At 43.2% G+C, this 19,099-nt stretch overlaps 1 protein-coding gene across 1 annotated transcript in view; it reads left to right on the top strand.

Moving 5' to 3' along the window:
• The window catches only part of Ras85d (GTPase ras-like protein 1), a 48,708-nt gene that overhangs the window by 1,642 nt on the left and 27,967 nt on the right, over window positions 1-19,099 (top strand). Inside the window, exons 2-4 of the mRNA XM_077693153.1 lie at window positions 9,416-9,464; window positions 11,179-11,207; window positions 14,781-14,865. Coding sequence (XP_077549279.1) covers window positions 9,416-9,464; window positions 11,179-11,207; window positions 14,781-14,865 — 163 coding nt within the window. The remainder of the gene's footprint in view (window positions 1-9,415; window positions 9,465-11,178; window positions 11,208-14,780; window positions 14,866-19,099) is intronic.

The following is a 19,099-nucleotide window of genomic DNA, read 5'->3' as shown; positions in this document are numbered from 1 at the left end:
CCGCCGAGGGCCGTGAAATCGTCGTTTAAAAAGCCGCGTCTGGTTGGAGCTGGCTGAAAGTCGCTTGCCACGGCCGCTCTTGAAGTGCCAATGACCTATCTGTTGAAGTGTCCTCGGGTTCCGTGGTCGTTCGCTACGGTCCGCAAGCTACGTCGCGGGTATTTGTCTAGCCTTTCTTTTTCTTTTTTTTGGCACTGTTCGAAGGCACTTCGCGAGGGAAACGCGTTGCTATTTCTGGATTTTTTTTTTTTTCGGCGCGCACACGGGGGGCCGCATTCAGGCAGGTGGTGATTATTAATGCGTCTGTCGCGACAACGCGTGCTACTCTTGTGCACCGGTTAGCCAAGAACGTTGTTCGTAAGCAGTTGCGTCACTAAAAAAAAAAAAAAAGCACGCGTTCACTTTCAAGGCGCGTTTAGTTAAATGTCATGGCTGGCACAATCAGTGGCTGTGGCGTTATGTTGTACAAAGCAGCAGCTGCCGATGGACGTTAGTGAGTCCACCGTCGGTTATTGATGGTTCAGAATAAACCCTTGATGCAATTCACTTTCACAGAATTGCTAGCACATAACACACATGGAAGTCTTTATTGGAGTGTGGAAATCCACTAGCTTATGCCGCAGCAAAAGGCGGTGCTTTGCGCAACTAAACTTTGTTATTGCAGGAGTTTTGTGTGGGCGGAGTTTGGGTAAATCTTGATTTTTGTAACAAACTTGCCCAGAATGGTTAAAGGGCAAGTATTCGAAGTCGTGTCTATTCGTGTGGTACTGTTGTTTCTGGTTGGGATCGACTCTGGCATGTCGCCAAAAATCAAGCGCCGTGCACGCTCACATCATTCAGGGCTTGTTTATTGAATATTGCAGTTGTTTAGCAATGTCAAGTGATTATTCCAGGCGTCTATTCAAAGCTGTGGCGTAGCTTGCGATGTAAGACTGCACCACTGGGGCGCGAAATTTGAAATTTGTTTAGTGTGTATGTTCAATATCTTCAAAAGATGATAATGATGATCGGTGTTCGTGCCGACTTTTCCTGCACACAAGTCGCACTCGAAAACAGCTTTCTTCGGAAAGGAATGTGTTGCCTGCTGCCCTGCCAGCTGTTTGTTTAGAGCACTGCTAAACCAAAACACCTCTTTTTGATTCCGTGCATAGTTCGTAGCTTTGTTGATGAAACAGTCGATGCCACCCAAATCTTTCTCTACCTCTCCTTCTCTGCCTGCAAAGTAACACAACTGCCATGATTGGGAACCAAGCTGTCTGCCTTGTTCTTGACAGCAGAAATAAGAACGGAAAGCTCATTAAGAACCTTCACCGACACGTCTGGCGAGTAGTACGCTTCCTCTGACCTCCGTGCTGTATTTTTGAGCAAAATCAGAGTATTTTTGGTGTAGGCTTATGTGACATAGAAGGCCAGACATCACCGTGCCAGAAGAAAAGTCCATGATGGGCAGTTGTGCTTTGCGGTTAATACGCGACTTCACATTCCCCAAACCCTTGGTGAAAATTCCGCATTCCGAACAAACTGCCAGTGCTAATTTACAATCTGGAAAAGCAGTAAGTGCGATATGTGGAATCAGGCAAAATAGACGCAGTAGTGCTGCATTTGGGGCACCTCATTCTACGTCTTGTCCTTGATGCTGCTGCTTCAGATTGTAACAGTGCACCGCAAACCGGTGCTATTACACCGTATCTTGAGGTGTGTAAGGTACCGTTAGACACCTAACACCCCTTCTAACTTTAGGAACTGTGCGGATGGAAGGAAAATTTTCGTTGGAGCAAAGTTTGTATATCGCTCACTGCTGTCCAGCCAATTGGTTAATTACAGTTCATTATGTCTGCATAAAAAGTTTTTTGGCCGCTTTTCGATCTCTGGCGCGCCAAAACGCCTGTGATGTTTTCCAATAACGGCCAAAGGACAGTTCCTTCACGCAATGTACCTGATATTGAGCACGATTTTGACGACGTCCGTGGGGGCTCAAGGTGGCCGTCGCTTCCAGGAATTCATTACACGGTGGCCGACTATCGGTGTTTACACAAATGGCTGAACAGGCCAAAATTCCCTGAAGTGGGACGGGCCGGTTCCCCAATATGCCTTGAATAGCCGCCCCGTGTGCAAACATTCCCCCGAAACGTCAACGCCTTACAGGAAATGAGCTTTGGTGGATCTCCTGCTTGACCTTGGCCGAACAGACATCATTATCCAATCCTTGCGTGTGCTTTTCGATGCTGCTGCCCGAGGTGTTTCGAGCTTAAAGATGGCCTGTTAATTTGCGAGCTGCGTACCGTGTTTTCAGGCTTATAACCTGCGGCTTTATTTTTTTTAACTTGTGGGCAGTGCGGTGTGAGTTGTGCATGTAAGAATTTAAAAGGGTGCCACCCCTAATTTTTGGGGTTATTATTGTGCAGTTTCCATCCTTTACTCAGAACACCCTGATGAGTGGGACATGTTTTAGTTTGATCTTTATTATTAAGTCAATGGGACAGCTCAGGAAGCGGCCCTTGGCAAATGAACGTTAGCGGTGCGGTCCCGTCTCAGTGAAAATGGGACGATTTAGCGAGTGTCGTTGACGTATGGCACAAATTCAGGACGTTACACTTCACCCACACACGAGTTGGCTGCATAGAGCTGACAGTGATCACGTTCTGATGCAGGTAGCCACAGCGGCAGGTGTTGCCACTCTTCGGAAGGGCGCTAACGGTAAAAACAAGGTTTCATATGTGTGAAAGGAGTGGATACTAGGAGCCGGAATCACAACAGGAGTCGTCATTGGGGCGCGTCGCGTTTCTGAAGTACCTATATTCGGGGGTAGTCAAAGCAACTTTGCCGCAGTATTTTGATGTCGGTGCCACAATTGGTGACGTAGCGACACGCCTCTGTTGTTCACCCCCTCCGGGCTCGAAAGCGACGGAACCTAAAGTTACATTCGACGGAACCCAGAATTGAGAAGTAAAGTTACGTCCGATGGGACTTTAAACCAGTGTCTAGAGTTACGTAAGCTGGTAATTTTCATTGCGTTCTAATTATTCGTCTTACACTCCGACTACTTCAAAAGCCAGTAAGCATCAATAAAGGCAGTGGATAGTGGACATGCAATTCTGGTGTCACTACTCTTGTGAGTTTCCACAAATGACATGATGGAAGGCAAAAAGTTTGTCTACATTTTTGCCGTGCCTTCGCGCCTCAGGAATATCGGTGCTGCTGTGCGTGTTGGAGCAGCGGCGACGGCGAAGCACCTTGAAAAGAGAAACAATGTACGCAGTCTGCATTCTCAAGCAAAAGAGTGAACAATGGATGCATGCAGGCAGTATGGTTGGCTGCCATTTCGCTTGTCTCAAAACAATGTGTGGCCTATACGAAGAGTCAACTGATGCATGGGATTCTTTTTGGGAAAGATGCAGGTCACAGGGGCTTGGGACTATACAACGGTGGGACTTTTAGACCGGCAAATCTATATGCTGCATTGCAATCACAGACAGGGCCCATTGCAGAAAACTAAGCGCCGATTTGAAAATTATGTTCGACGATAATTGAAGCAAAACATGACGTGAACCGTCTTAAAAAGAAAGTTTGGAGTGACAAGTTTTTTATTTTGTCACTCTCGCAAGGCAAGTACGAAGTGAGAGCAGTTTAGTGGCAGCAGTTAAGAAAAATGTTAATTTTCCAGTATGTCAGTGAGTACTGAGTGTTCTTGCGAATAATCGCATCTGTACAAAGGGTGAAGCTATGGTGTACCTTGTTAATGATGCACAAATTGAACTGTTACTCCAGTTTGCGTTACTGACTCTGTGCTACCTTATCCAGCTCAAGAGAATGGCTTAATGTATCTGCTCTCTGGGGAGTAGTCACTGTGTCATCTAATGTGTAGTCATGGGAATATAAATGGCTGCAATTAAAGCTTTGCACATGCATTTACTTTTGGGCAAGATGCGATCATTACATCAGTTTTAATGCAATACGGAGCTTCGTGAGGTCTGTTTCAACAGCTTAGTTTCAGGTCTATGCTTATAGTTGCTTCAGTTCGGGCCTGTTCTCTAAACGTTATCGAATTTCTGAAAAGGAAAAAAAATGCCTAATTTCGAGCGACTTTTTAAAGCTTTCATCTTTCTGTACTTTGCATGCTTATCGCACAGCCCCTTTTTCCAAAAACCTGCGGTTGGAAAATGCAAGGAAGGGGATGATTGCGCTGACATTGTTGCCATGCAGTGTGATTATTTCTTATATCTTTATAACCAAGGCTACCTAGCTGCATGAAATAGTACTAGTCAATTTGGCGTAACAACAATCAATAATCAAGCAATAATTTCTTTTTAGACGTGCGGACAGGAGGTAGTACTTGTGGATTGGTGCCAACATGCACCATGTCATGAAATCGTCGCTGCTGGATAAATTTGCTCTGACCTTTTCTGCGGTCATCTGAACAGGACTGCCCCCAAAATATAAACTTGTTACAGCTTTCCAACTGCACTGCGCCATTTCCGTTCGAACTCAAGAAATGTCGACGAAAGGGAGGGAGCTCTTACCAAAAAGAGAGCACCTCGCTGCTGTGATAACTAAATTTTAGACGGCCACTTTCAAGTGCAGCAGTTTGGTAAAACACTGCTTGAAGGGGCCATGAAGACAAAAGACAGCTTTAATTTGAAAGAACTAGGCTTCAGTAACTCTCTTAGCTCCATTCAAGCCACGAAAGAGGTTTTTAAACCAAAAACGAAGTGCAAGAAGTTTCGAAAAGATTTCAAATTTCGCGCTGCAGTGACTTGTCATAGGCAGGGGTGACGTCAGCACGAAAAACATTTTTACAAGTGTTGCTAACTGCTTGTTAGTGTTCAAGGGATCCAATAAAACAGAACTAAGGGCCCCGCTTCAATTGGCCAGTCGTGTCTTATACCCGTGCCACACACATACACAAAAAATGACATTGAGTGCGTAATGCCTTAAGTTTTAATGCCATTAATTCGCTGCTACATGCAGAAATCTTATGCCATTTGCTGTAATGTCATTTTTGGTTTAAGGAGTTCAGCACAACTCGTTCACTTTCACAAACGCCTTAAATCTGCCTACTCTCGAACGCGACGGGCACCAAATGAAACCAACAAGAATCTCAGCACCAGAGCGTTAATGCGGAAACGTAGAACAACTTCGAAATAAGACGATTTTTTTTTGTGCCCTCTTGGTGTCGAAGTTCTGATGAAGACGAAGTTCACTAAAAGAGCAGCAGAAAGAAAAACGTCTCTTTACTCGTTGTTTTGAATTTTTCGGATTTGGCTACCGTTGGCAGGCGACGGCTGCTGCTGAAACTACTTTTAGAAATGGCTCACACCATTTTTTAGAAAACACTATTTCTCATTATGTTCTTTCTTTTTTTTTCAAAAAAAAAAACATTTTTAACCCTTGTAGGATGTTTTTCTCTACGTTGAGAACTTCTGAAATATGAGTGCATGTCTCTTTTTGGTCATTATCCCCATCACACCTAACGCATTTATTGCCTTTGCGTTTTCGCGTGTAGCACGGCCCGCCCAAAATGTCATTTGGTATCCTGAGGCCTTAAACACCTAATGTCATTTTTCATGTATGTGTCGCACAGGTATGAAAGGTGACTTAGTTCGATTACTGCCAGTCGCACAAACAAGATTCTGTGATGGCGTAGAAAAGTAAAAAAAATTGCTAGGTGGTGCTCCACATGTATTTTTTTTAATATCACCGTGATTTCTTCGGAGTTTGCGATAAAATTAACACTATTATTAGCGGGACAAAGCAGCCTTTGTAATGAACCAAACTTGTATTTTGCATTCATGGCCCTTTTAAACATGTGCAGTTTTCTTCCCTTTTTTTTTTCAGTTGGATTGAAGCGTTCTTATTGTGGCATCACAAGAGGGCATGTACCGTATTTTTCAGTATTCGGGTCATGCCTTTGTATAAGTTGCACCTTCTCGTAAAGGCCCCCTTTCGTAAAAAATTTTGCCCATAAGTTGCACTGCCTGTAACTTCAGAAAAAAAAGTCTAATTATACACCGGAAGGTGCAGTAATAATAGGGGCAGGCCTTGTCCAAGGCATTCGGAAGGCCACATGGCACCTCTTAAGAAATATTTTTCATGTTTTGGAAATGTTGATTGATTGATTGTAGGGTTTAACGTGCTGACGCAATGCAGGCGATAAAGTGTGCCGTAGTGGAGGGCTCCGGATTAATTTTGACCACCTGGGGATCCTTAAAGGAGCCATGAAGAGAAAACACAAGTTTGGTTCATTCAAAAGATTCCCTCGTTAGAATCATGCTGACACCACTTTTAACGTAAACTTCGCCCAAATAAGCTACATAATTAGGAAAAAAGGGAATGGCCATGCGCCCCGCTAGCTCATTTCCCGCAACAGAACCTATGATGTCGTAGGCCCTGCTGTGCGATTGGCTGAGTCCGGCAGAAGCAAACGCAAATTAAGCAGGGCTTACGAGCTTGCCGAACAAGCTATTTCCGCTTAAATTTAGGGCACATTCTTTTTATAGCAGTAAAAATGGTGGGACAAACAGTGGAAGTTACGAAAGCACACGTAAACATGGAAGTACCAATGCGTGTACTGCTGTTGGTACTGCGCGCACTATGCTTGGTTTAGCTGCACAGGACTGCGGAGCTTTGGGGTTGTTTCAGACGACACTGGCCGATTGACGCAACGGCGATGCCTTACGTGACCGTATTTGTCGAGCGAGCACCATGTTTCATGAAATGATTGTCTCCATGAACAAAACAAACCAGGTACAAATACGTTCACAAACAAACCAAAGGCAGAAAACGGCTTGCCGCGGTGTGGTGGCGCCATCTAGGCTCAGTAACGGTAAACACGGCCCTGTGATGTCATTGCAGACCACGAAAACGCACGATTTAGCGGGAAAATCAAAATTTTAACTTAAAGTACCAAAACAGTGAATAAAGCATCGCTTGCATTCGGACATGCGCTAGGGCACTATGAAACACAAAATTTTTCGAATAACGGCAACTTGTGTTTTGTCATCATGGCTCCTTTAACGTGCGCCGAAATCTTGGCACACAAAGGGCGTTCTTGCTTTTCGCCTCCATGACAAAAGCGGCCGCCGCGGCCGGGAGTCCTGGAAATATGTGAATGAGCGAGACCGGATTAAGCTTGTCAATCAACTGGTCTGGGAGGAAACTGATTGCCCGCTGTTCATCAGTAACGTGTGTGCTTAGGTGTGGAAGCAGATGTGCGTAGGGTGCCTTTTAATTGAAGCGGGAATGTTTGCGTGCAGTTGGGACTGTGTTTGACTGCGCGTCTTTTTTAGAAGTAATGAAGCCTACAACATCAGTCTACAACATTAGAAGCCTACAACATTAGAAGCCTACAACATCAGTCAGTGGTAGGAGTCTCTCAGCAACGATGTCTAGCTTGATGAATCGCTGGGAAGAATAACTGGTATTAAAGAACTGATTTGTGTTATTCGTGTGTTGTTGACGCGGGCCGACATCATCATGGTTAAGTTGGTTTCATTGTACCTCTAGTCCACTACTTCACCTTGGGTGCACATACACATGTAGTACAGGCATGGCTCCCGCCTACTGCAGGATCTTTGTCAATAAGTTCTTTTCCAATCCAGTATATTCGCGATAACTCAAACGCCAGGGGACCCCGGGAGCTTCTTTGAATTATCAGTTCTCGAAATAAGACTCAAAACAATTGCTGAAAACAATATGACCCAAAACAGCACAAAACATGAACTCAAAAAACAGGTCAGCTTCAGTGCGTGCGCAGTTGGCGAATGGTCATGTGTGTCATTTTCGTATATGCTGCACCTGCCCAGCTTGCTAGTTGCTTTCTTTTTCTTTCTTCCTTTCTTTCTTTCTTCCTCAATCCACACGCGGCTGTAGCCGCGCGCAGTTTTGCTTTTGACACAAGTGTGCAGGTAAACGGCTTTATTTGTGACCATTAGCAATATGTGGAGGCAAGTGTGGAGCTGGGAGAGGCAAATGCAGCAGATATTTTCCGGCAAGGACAAGCAAGAAGCACAAATTAACCAGCTTTCTCAATGGAGCAGTTTGAATTAAGTGGCTTTAAAGTACATAGAAAACACAGTGGGCCAACGAAAATTTTGAAATGTCTTTGAATGAACCAAAAGTTTTAATTATCGTGAGTCTACTGTGCATACATACATATATTTGCAACAGATGTGGGATCATTGATAAGGTGTACGACAAACCGGTTAAATGCCCCTGTATTTTTGGAGAATACGTACTGTGGAGTGCTTGTTCTTAATTGCGTTGCATGTATTTCAAACTCGCTCAGTTTTCAAGGTTGCCGTCTGATGCTGCCTATGGATGACACTGCATGTTCGGTTACACACTGGTAGCTAATCTCGGGTTGAGGGAAAAGAAAGGAAATTGTTTTTACTGTGCAGAAGGGTTGTGGGAATTTTAAGTAATTCAGTGATGGTTAAAATTAATCCACAGCATCTCCCCACCCTTCCCATTGCAGAGGGCTTTGTTGGAAAACATTTCCTCGGTGTCTAAAGTGGCAGATCTCAGCCCACCCAAATTGCCTTTAAGTGGACATGTGGTAAATCATTAATAACTTGCTGTGCAATAATGAAGGGATCTTGGCAGATACGGCGCTGCTGTACATTCAGTTGTCGAGAATTACATTACAAAAGGTGCATCTGTGTTTAAATTGTTTCTGCCTTTGTGTTCCTTTCATGTGCCTTATGCCTACATTCAGCTGTTCCCCTAGTGTGGGTGTACTGACCACCTTAGAAGAGTTGGGGATTCGTTTCATAATCTGTCACATGAAACAGATTGGTGTCACTGTGCTAGCATTATAATATTTGTTCACTGTCGTGTTTGGTGGGGATCATTGCTGTATTAGGATCTATTGGCTGTGTTTACTGTTTACTTTGTGTTTAGCACAGATGGCGAAATTGCTTCTAAAAAGTAATTAAATTACATTACTCATTACTTTCCTAGAATTTTCTAAAATGTAATTTAATTACATTAGAAATTACATGTGGCTGAAAGTAATGACATTACATTACTATTACTTTTCAAAAAATTACTTTTGAAATCAAAGCGTTGTTTCCTTCGCTTTCGTAGTATTCCAATGCCCAGAGACTCGGTGGGCATCGGAACTCTACTTGGTCAACTTTTCTGGGTCAACTTTTTATGCCGTAAGAGAAGCGGACAGGCTAATCGTAGTCTAAATTGGGAAAGTAATAAGTAATTTTCATGAAATCACTAGGCTGAAGTAATTTATTACATTAATAAATTACCAACACTCAAAAGTAATTCATTACAGTACTCGTTACAGCAAAAAGTAATTTAATTACTGTAATTTCGTTACTGCCAAGTCTGGTGTTCAGTGTGTTTACTGCTGTCTATGCCGTCTTGGCCAATCCCGCCTTGTGTTCTTCCCTCTCTGTTGCAGCGGGTGGCGTGGGAAAGAGTGCCTTGACAATCCAGCTCATACAGAACCAGTGAGTAGCGTGCCTCCTTACCCCTTATTCTGGTTTGGGTGACCCCACTTTGACTGGTAAACATTTCTTAAGAAAGGCTTGATGCAGTGAAGCTCGGAAGAAAGTGAAACAATGTGGTTTGAATGTACTATCGGCGTCAAATGAAACGCGAACACGAAAATATGAACCTGAACTCACAAATAGTGCAATTTCTTTCCATGAAAGCCAAAATTACGCGTGGATTAGTTACAAAAACAAAGTTGGGAAATGTGGATTTCCAAATATACCAAAAGCATGCCATTATATGAACTGTACAAACAGTATTTTTCAATTTTTCACCTTCTGGTTCATATTTTCGTGTTCGTGTTTCATTTGACGCCGATAGTACATGTGTGATGGCACCCGAACCGACACACTTTTGTTTTTTCAAGTCTGGCATGAAACTAACAAACAAATAATTTACTACTTGTCTTTGTAAACACTTCTAAATTTATTCATTATGTTAATGTTTGCCTGAGCATCCTCGAATGGCAGTTTCTTTTTTTTTTTTTTTTTTTAATTGAGCACAGAGCATCAGAACACTAACTTTAAACCTTTCCTATCTGGTCAAAGTTGTGAAAATGCATGTTGTATTGTGGCCATTTAGTTCATTAGTTTGTCCCGCACCATTTATTGGGGCCATTGTGATATACTTTGTGGCATCTGCCTTGTAACAATGTGAACCGAATTTTTTTACTCAAGGTTTTTCTGCTCATCTACGGCAGCTACAACTGCACATAATTAGTTTTTTTTAAACATTTGTCGGCCATTCATTTGAATTTGTGAATAATAAGCCAAAAGGGCTCTTGATCAAGCTATTTGACCCTGTGCAAATGGTTGATGGTAAATATTCATTGCCATGCTTTATATATTACCTGTGTCATTGCTTGTCATGCAAAAAAGTAACAAGCTTTAATGAATATTGGTCAGACTTGCGAAAAAAATAAATATTTAGTTGTTTTAGCAGTTGCCGCTACACAGATGCCCCTGCGATTTCGTAACTAAAATTTTGTGCGGTTACGTGAAACTGGGCATAATGCGAAATGTCTTTCTCTTATGCAAAGAACCTAGATAAGCTGCCATTCTATTGTTTCTATTGGTGCAACTTTTGTAATTTCCCTGAAACAAGTTTATGATTAGATCATTCCACAGGCTTTTAACATTTGAAATGCTTTCCTAAGCATAGAATAAGAAGTAATGCTACTTATATTTTATTCAGAGCTTCAAAAAGTTTTGGCATCAAATCGAAGCAGAATTCAATGGTCACAGTTCCACTCCGAGCAACAGACTTTTAAACACAAGATCGCTGTTTTTTTGTGGCATGGCAGCAACCGTGCAGAAGTTGTATTTCACCACTAAGCAAATGAATGTAAATGATAATACCCTTAAAACAACTCATTCCTTGCAAGTGAAACTCAACCATGCATACTTGTATTCTTAGGATGTAAAGAAATCTCTGATTCGAAGGTTTTTAAGCTTTGTTGGTATAAAGCTCTGATAGCTGCTGGCTGTAACCACTTTAGCCTGCCAACCATCGTACTGAGAACTGAAATGCTGCGTTTCGAGATATGCAACGTTGAAAATAGCTCGGCTGCTTTGACGTTCCTGCATTTCTGTTTCTGCGTAGCGGCTTAAAAAGAGCGCTTTCCCCTCGCTGACTGATTGCAATGCCTTTCTTTATCCTCTTGTGTTCCAGCTTTGTAGACGAGTATGACCCAACAATAGGTGAGTTGAACAATGCACTCGATACTTCTCGGGCCACCGCTGTTTCTTATCTCTCGCCCGCAACCTGGTTCCACTCGAGGACTTGTTCTGTCCAGCCGCGCTGAACGGCCGGGGCCAGTAATATCACTCCGGCCACATTTCCGTTTCTCTCGGCAGAGCCTAGAAGGGTCGTGTAGGACACGAAGCGGACGATAGTGGCGAAGGAAGCAGCTGGTTGAAGTGGGCGAAACACCCTTCAGTGGTGTCGCTGTGCAGGGTATCACGATGTTTTAGTGTTTCATTTTGTTTTGTTTTTTGCCCCACCCTATGCGGTGGTTTCCAGGGTAACCTAGGGTCGGTCAAAGCACTTGCAAGGTGTTTGAGGGGTTTCGTGCAGCTTTTGTGGCAGCATTTTCTTTTTTGTAAGAGAAAGAGTAAGTAAAAGTCTGTTGTTTTTGAGCTAATAAAGGGACGCAGAAGTGCCAAAGCAATTTGGCTCGTATCAGCAGGTTGCAGTGTTGGAAACAGTAATGCAGCACTTGCGGTAGTACCAGTGGCTGTTGACCAATGTGAGAAGTGTCTGCAGCGTGCAACACCATTCCTACTTTCCACCTTACCATTCCTTACCTTACCATTTTACCGTTCCTACTTTCACCTCACCATTCCTACTTACCATTCCTACGTTCCACCTTACCATCTTACCATTCCTACTTTCACCTTACCATTCCTACTTTCTTCCTTGCCCATCCTTACCTTACCATGTTACCATTCCTACTTTCCACCTTACCATTCCTTACCTTACCATCTTACCATTCCTACTTTTACCTTACCATTTCTACTTTCTACCTTGCCATTCCTTACCTTATCATGTTATCATTCCTACTTTCACCTTACCATTCCTACTTTCTACCTTGCCATTCTTTACGTTACCATGTTACCATTCCTACTTTTACCTTACCATTACTACTGTCACCTTACCATTCCTACTTTCTACCTTGCCATTCCTTACCTTACCATGTTACCATTCTTACTTTCTACCTAACCATTCCTTATCTTACCATTCCTACTTTCACCTTACCGTTCTTACCATTCCTACTTTTTACCTTACCATTCTTATCGGTCCTATTTTTTACCTTACCATTCCTTACCTTACCATCTCACCATTTCTACTTTCACCTTACCATTCCTTCTTTCCATTCCTACTTTTTACACCTTCTCCTAAATGGTGGCACCAATTCAGGGCATGATCCACATGCTGACATTTCTTGGTCTCCTCTGGTGATGTCGTGGCACACTGTTTCAAGTTGTGGAAAAATAAATGGGGAAGCGGAAATGAGAGCGAGAAATACTTGCGTTCATTGTCTATTTTGTAAAAAATTGGATCAGCATTCATCGTCGAATGCAACTGGAGCAGCTAAGTTATGAGGTATGATGCTCTTTGACGTCCCTTTAAAAGCCAGTGTGCATACCGCAAATAGTGTGAAAACAGCTCGTGTTTACTAAAGGGGGTTGCCCCGACTGCATTCCCCGTTAGGCAGCAATGTTCTTTGTTGTTTTAACTTTGGGTTGACAGACACGTTGAAACAGGAGATCCAGAGCATCTGTTGAGGAATGTGTTTCGTTTCGAAACAAAACATTGTAGTGTGAAACCACGGTTGATCTTGGTCAAATTGCAGCTGCTAGCTTCTCAGGTGATGCTCGTGTCTAGTTTCTTGAGGTTACCCCCTCCCACCTTCTAAGTGTACGCAAACGACACTTGGTGTTTTGCAATACAAAAACCTGCTAGCCTTTTTTTTATTTGACCTGCCTTGCTTGTAGCATCACGGGAGTCCCCCCCACCCTCACCCCTTGTTAAGTGTTATACTCTGCTCAAAAAAGCGAGTTCTGCGGTTTTTTTCTTTTATGAAAGCATTTTTATGTGAGGTCGGTGTAGTGGCTTGGCTGCTGACCAGTCATCAGAATCATTGCCATGTTAATGCTCTCAAAAACAGGGCAGAAATAACACTCTTACATTAGCAAAGCAGTTGAACAGTTGAATCAAGTGTTGAGAGAGAGAGAGAGAGAGAGAGAGAGAGAGCAATTTCATTTAAGTCGCCTGCAGATCGGTTTAGACGTCCCTCAGCATTAAAACAAAATTGTGGGAGTGTCGTAAGCATGAAAAAAGATAAAAGGAACACCATGTTAACTGAGCAGCACAAGAGCTGCACTAAAGCGTGTACTTTAAAGTTTCTGCACAGAAGCCAACTACAGAATTGTGGTTTCCTAATCACCTGTGGTAATGATTTCGGTTCTTTGCCTGTGGAAGTTGAATACAGTACATTCGGGGTTAAGAAAGCAAGAAGCAGCAGCAGGTTGGAATTTCCGTGCAAGTCGTATAGACTACACTTGAAAATTTATGACCGGAATCGAAGCTGGAACAATGGTAACTGACCTTGGATTTTGAGAGAAGCTGCCTGCTTTGCGAGCTGCATTCTGTTTTCTTAATCTTTGTTAAAAAGGTGCATTCAACGAAAGTGGTGTTGAGATTCATTTGTTTGAATCTACAACGTGAATCTTACCATTTTATGTTTAAAACTGTTTATTCAAGCTGCCTTAAGCATTCGCAGCTAGTGACGTCACAAGCTGTGGCGTGTGTTGGCAATACCTGTTCTGACGTCCTTGGCATTTGTGGCATCATTAAACAGCTGCTGGTGTGAATGGTATTCTCGTATTATTGGAACTGATATGTTGATACTACAGGCAAACAAATTTTTAGGGACCTTTCCGTTGCCATTCACGACTATTTTGTTGAAGTAAACTTGGAGCCCTTAGGAAATAGTATCTCATTAAAGGCAGAGGTCACTGGTGAATTCTTGATCATTTGTAATGAAGTTGGCTGAAATAAAATTCGGTTTTTTTTTTGTTGCAAGTAGAAGTCTGAAACAAGAAAATTTGAGGGACTCGGGAAATTTTTTTTTGCATTGCATTGTTAAATCTTTACTGTAGTTTCTATCTGTTTGTCCATTTCTCTAATTAAGCATTCAGAGCAGACAAAATTAAATTACGGTTTAGAATTGATGTAATGGTTTATTTTCAGCAGCAAAACCTCTTAAAACACACTACCTCATTGTGCAAAATTATCTGAAGTGTCAACGCTCCTATGTATGTGTGATAAATGCTGAGTTGCTTGGAGCAAATGAACACCTGCTTGGTTCACAAAATGTGGCATTGTAAAGATTCTTCCAGGCTTCAGAAAATTGAGCAATTTTTTACATTTACTTTGAGAATTCACTGGATTTCAACTTTCTTTTAAACTGATACCAGGCTCAATTGATAGTCGCTGCACATGTGTGTGTGTTGCGAGAACAGTCAAGGAACTGGATAATTTGAGCAACTTGTTTCGCATAAAATTCAAGGTGAAATGTGCTTCAGGAGAGACTACTGTTTGGATGTAGGTTTGCCTCTCTGCGACTGGCTTTTGGCGCATACTTGGCTCGGCTTGCTACGTGATGTGGAAAGCCCTTTGCTGGGAACTCCTGGGTGTAACGTGGCCTGCCTCGGCTTGTAACTTTTAAGAACCGTCGCCAACAGTGCATTGCCTGCTTGCTGTTCCAGAGGACTCGTACCGGAAGCAGGTGGTGATAGATGGGGAGACGTGCCTGTTGGACATCCTCGACACGGCAGGTCAAGAGGAGTACAGGTGGGCCTGCACTCCCTCCTCCTCCTCATCATCATCATTATCATCACCATCACCGTCATGCCCCTTCATCCTCCTCCACATCATCACCTCACCATCACCATGTCCTCATAATCGTCGTCATCATCATTGTCATTCATTTCATTTTGTCTTGCTTCAGATTATCGAGGCTTATCTCTCATCGACTAAACTTTTCTCACTTGTTCACACAAACAAACAGGCTGCTGGACCTTGAGTACACACTTGAGCCAAGTAATGCCGAAAAGAAATTACTGTGTCAAAGCTTTAACTCAGGTGTCGCATGTTTTTATTGTCTCGATAGGCAGGAGATAATGTTACTAGCCAGTTGTTTAGGCTCAGGTGAGCTGTATTTGTGCAACGTTCAGGGATAGTTAGTCGTGTTATTCAAATTGTTATTGCTTGGAAGGGGTGGTGGTGAGCTAGCCAGTCAGATATACTGGCTGTTAGCGTGCCAGAAAATGGTAGCCCATCTCGTGTGTTAAAAAAAACAAAACAAAACAAAAAAGCAACCAAGTGTGGAGGTCACGTTCATATATTTCTTAACTGGTTTAAGTCACCAGGTAATTTGCATAATCTTCTTCCTCTCTTCATGGATGTTCTCAAGTGCAACACTACTTAAAGGTGCTCACAGCAATGGTCAAGCTTAATGCGTTGTCGCATCCTATGTGTTCATCTCCTGTCCCCACTGAACAGTTCTGGTTGCCAGCAGTTGCATTGAATGCTGCCCTGGGCGACCGGCCAGATTTGACCATACCACCTTCGTGTGCTGCTAAGTGTTCGCTTTCTTTTTGGGCTGTGGCGTAGTTCCTCATTTTTCTTGCAGTCATTTTGTTTTTCTTCTTTTTGTACGATGTGTTATTCCACAAGTTTGCATTCACGATGTCACAAGCTTTTCTGTCGTTCCACAGTGCCTCAAACTGCAAATAACATGAAAATTTCTGCTTGGTTCAAAAGCTCAGGGAACCGTGACATAAAATGTACGCGGGGCAAATCACCGACCCAAGAATGCATTCGGTAGTTTTGAGTTTAAAGGAGCCATGCAAACAAAATACAGGTTCGTGTTATTTGAAAGATTTCATGTTTTAAGTACCCCCAGCGCTTGTCCGGCAGCAAATGATGCCCTATACACTGCGAAATTAATCAATTTAGGTTAAAATTTTGATTCTCTTGCCAAATCGGCTGTTTTTGTGACGTCCACCATAAAACGGCAAATATTGAAATGAACTCCTACTGCGTCATTCGTCTCTGCAGCCTTGTTTACCGTCAGCCCTCCCAGATGACACCACCATACTCAGCCACGGACCGTTGCCCGCCGTTGCTTTGTTTTTGACTGCATTTGCACCTAGCTTGCTTTTGCTACGGTAGAAAGTAATCATTTTATGGAACATGGCGTATGCTCGACAAACAGGGCCACATAAGACAACGTCACTTACACCAATCGGCCAGTGTCGTGTAAGAAACCTCCAGAGCGGTGGACTCCTGTGCAGCTAAACCAAGCATAGTGCGCCCAGTACCAACAGCAGTGTGCATCGGTACTTCTATGTTTACGTGTATTTTCGTAACTTCCACTGTTTACCCCACCATTCTTACTGCTGTAAAATGAATATGCATTACATTTAAGCGCAAATAGCTCGTTCATCAAGCTTAAGCCTTGCCTAATTTGCGTCTGCTTTCACCGGCCTCAGCCGATCGCACAGCTGGGCTCATATGACATCATAGGTTCTGTTGCGGGAAATGAGCTAGTGGGTCGCATGGCCATTCCCTTTTTTCCCAATTATATAGCTTATTTGAGCGATGTGTGCGTTAAAAGTGGTGTTAGTATGATTATGGAGAGGCACTCTTTCAAATGAACCAAACTTGTGTTTTGTCTGCATGGCCCCTTTAAGTTCTACTGCATTGTTGGAGCAAGGATGGTGTTTCACGTGCAGGATTCAGATGTCTCTTCTGTCGTTAAGAGCATGCACATACCATTCTGCATCGGGGGGGGGATTTAAGTGCAATTTTTCTTCTTAAAGGAGTACTGACACGAAATTTTCGTGTTACGTTTTTTTCGCTGCTATGCGTGCCTACCAGCCCACTAATCATAGAATGACAGATTAGACGGTCGAGCGCAGCGTAAACGTTCATTTACGGCGTCGTTTATTCGTGCCAGTTTCGGTTTCGACTGAAAAACGCCGAGCGGCCGCCATAACAGGATGTATCACATGACATCGCCATTCTTGCCGCATCGCTGCCTCTCTGGAAGCGCGCGTGAGCGAGCGCACGCACGCACCCAGACCGGCCGAGGTCTTCGCCTTCCCCACAGGCCCGGGCAGCATGACGTCAGTCCCAAAACCATGACGTGTACGCACGCCCGAGCAGCGCGCGCCAACCACAGCCAGCGCGTCGGCTTTGTCACGGGAGCCCCGACGTCGGCAGTTTGGGGGAAGTAGCACATGATGTCATGTCGGCCCGCTCTGGGCTTTCTCGTGCGGGCGAAGATTAAAATGGATTTTAAATATGTTTCGCTGAACTGTTGCTGTTGACACTTGCTGGGAGATATCTCCTGTTAAAAAGGAAGCGTTTTACATAGTTATCTCAGCTTTGAAATTTCGTGTCGGTACTCATTTAAGTGCGGGCAGAAATCTTGCCTGCTGTTTTAGAACTGCTAACCTGATGTGTTAGGTACCTGCCAAATGTAAAGTGTATGATAGTCCCCAAAATTTCGCAAAGCCGATTGAGTTGGTGACCTGTCGCTTGAAGTTCTATTTGTCACAGGGAGAACAAATGTAGCATTTACAATAAGGCAATGTGGTATTTCAGCTGTACTTAGCTGTAAAGCTAAAATAGTGATTCAGTGTGTACGATTTGTGACTCGTGTACATCTAGAACTTTCGTTAACTGCAGCACATGGAGTCAAATCGTTTTTGGTGCAGTGTGAAGTTAGGGGCTACATTGCCTCTGCTAGTAAGCTGAACTTTCCACTAAATGAAGCACTATGCTGTGCAATTGCCCCGTAAGAGGGCCTGTTTTTTATCAAGTGCAGACTAAATCAGAAAAAAGTATTTTTGAGAAATTACGGTCTTAAAACAACTTCTCATGGCTCGCTGCAGAGGTTCACTTTAAGGGCCATTCCAAGCTTTTGTCTTGGCATTAACTCTGTACTTTACAGTGTATTTAGTGTGATATTTATTTATCTGGAGACCCTGTCAATGAAAATTGAGCTGTTGCTGCCATTCATGAGAACGTGCGAGCCAAAAGCTGCTATAAAAACTAGCACAACATTTTTAAAGCCACGCTCTCAAAGCATTAGCCGGATTAACCAAAATCATTTGGAAACTACTCACTACCTGTGCGGCTGTTATAAAGAAAATGGCATCAAAAGTAGCTGGAAGATGCTGTTTTCTCAGTAGTATTGCGTGGTGCTGATTCATTGATTCATATTTTACGTGTTGGCAAAGTCTTGACTCACAGCCCGTCTCTGAAGGGTTTATACCGAAGCAAAATCTGAACCTGTAGTTTGCAGCCTTAGTTTTCTGGTACTGTAATGCCTTATTACAAGAGACACTCAAGGGACCCGGGAAACACGTCTTTTGTAACCAAGGTCTCTTGTAAACAAAAATTCTAGAAACAGTGCGGAGTCGAGCATGACCACTTTGTTATAAACCAGTATCAAAGTGTATTCAGACAGGCCGACAAGAAAATTCTTACTATGGCTTGAGAAAGTCATTCATAGTAGTTTCAGGAACTGCAGATTGTACTAGCTTCCTTCCCAACTTTTGTAGGTAAAGCACTTCACTTTGCAAGCGTTCCTGTTCTCACAATACCGTCAAAGTGCTCTTAGGCAACTGTCAGGCTTAACTGCTGACACTTTCTGTCCTACAATACCCTCATCATCATTCTCCTCCTCTGGTTCATCCTCTGGGGCACCATTTACTTGCACGAGGATCACATGATCTGCAGGCTCCTTAAACACACAAGGTTTATACATCTGCAGACACAAACACCTCAAAAGTTTCTGGAGCCTCTGTGGTCTCTTGGATGCACGTCCACATTTCATCTTCAGGGCAGTTTTCTACAAGGCCCCCCCTTTCATTGTGTCTCTTCTATATAGTAAAGAATTTACTGTAGGGACCCCAAAAGGTTCCCCTTAGTAGCAGAGTGTCTCTTGTAATCATGTCTCTTGTATGTAATGTTTCTAACATAGTGAACGTAGGGAAACCAACCAAACCATTTT

The sequence above is a fragment of the Haemaphysalis longicornis genome, unplaced genomic scaffold (genome assembly GCF_048455015.1).
Source record: "Haemaphysalis longicornis isolate Haplotype H1 unplaced genomic scaffold, Haemaphysalis longicornis Haplotype H1 scaffold_12, whole genome shotgun sequence".
In the NCBI taxonomy this organism is placed as follows: domain Eukaryota; kingdom Metazoa; phylum Arthropoda; class Arachnida; order Ixodida; family Ixodidae; genus Haemaphysalis; species Haemaphysalis longicornis.
This window is presented reverse-complemented; position numbering and strand designations above follow the sequence as displayed.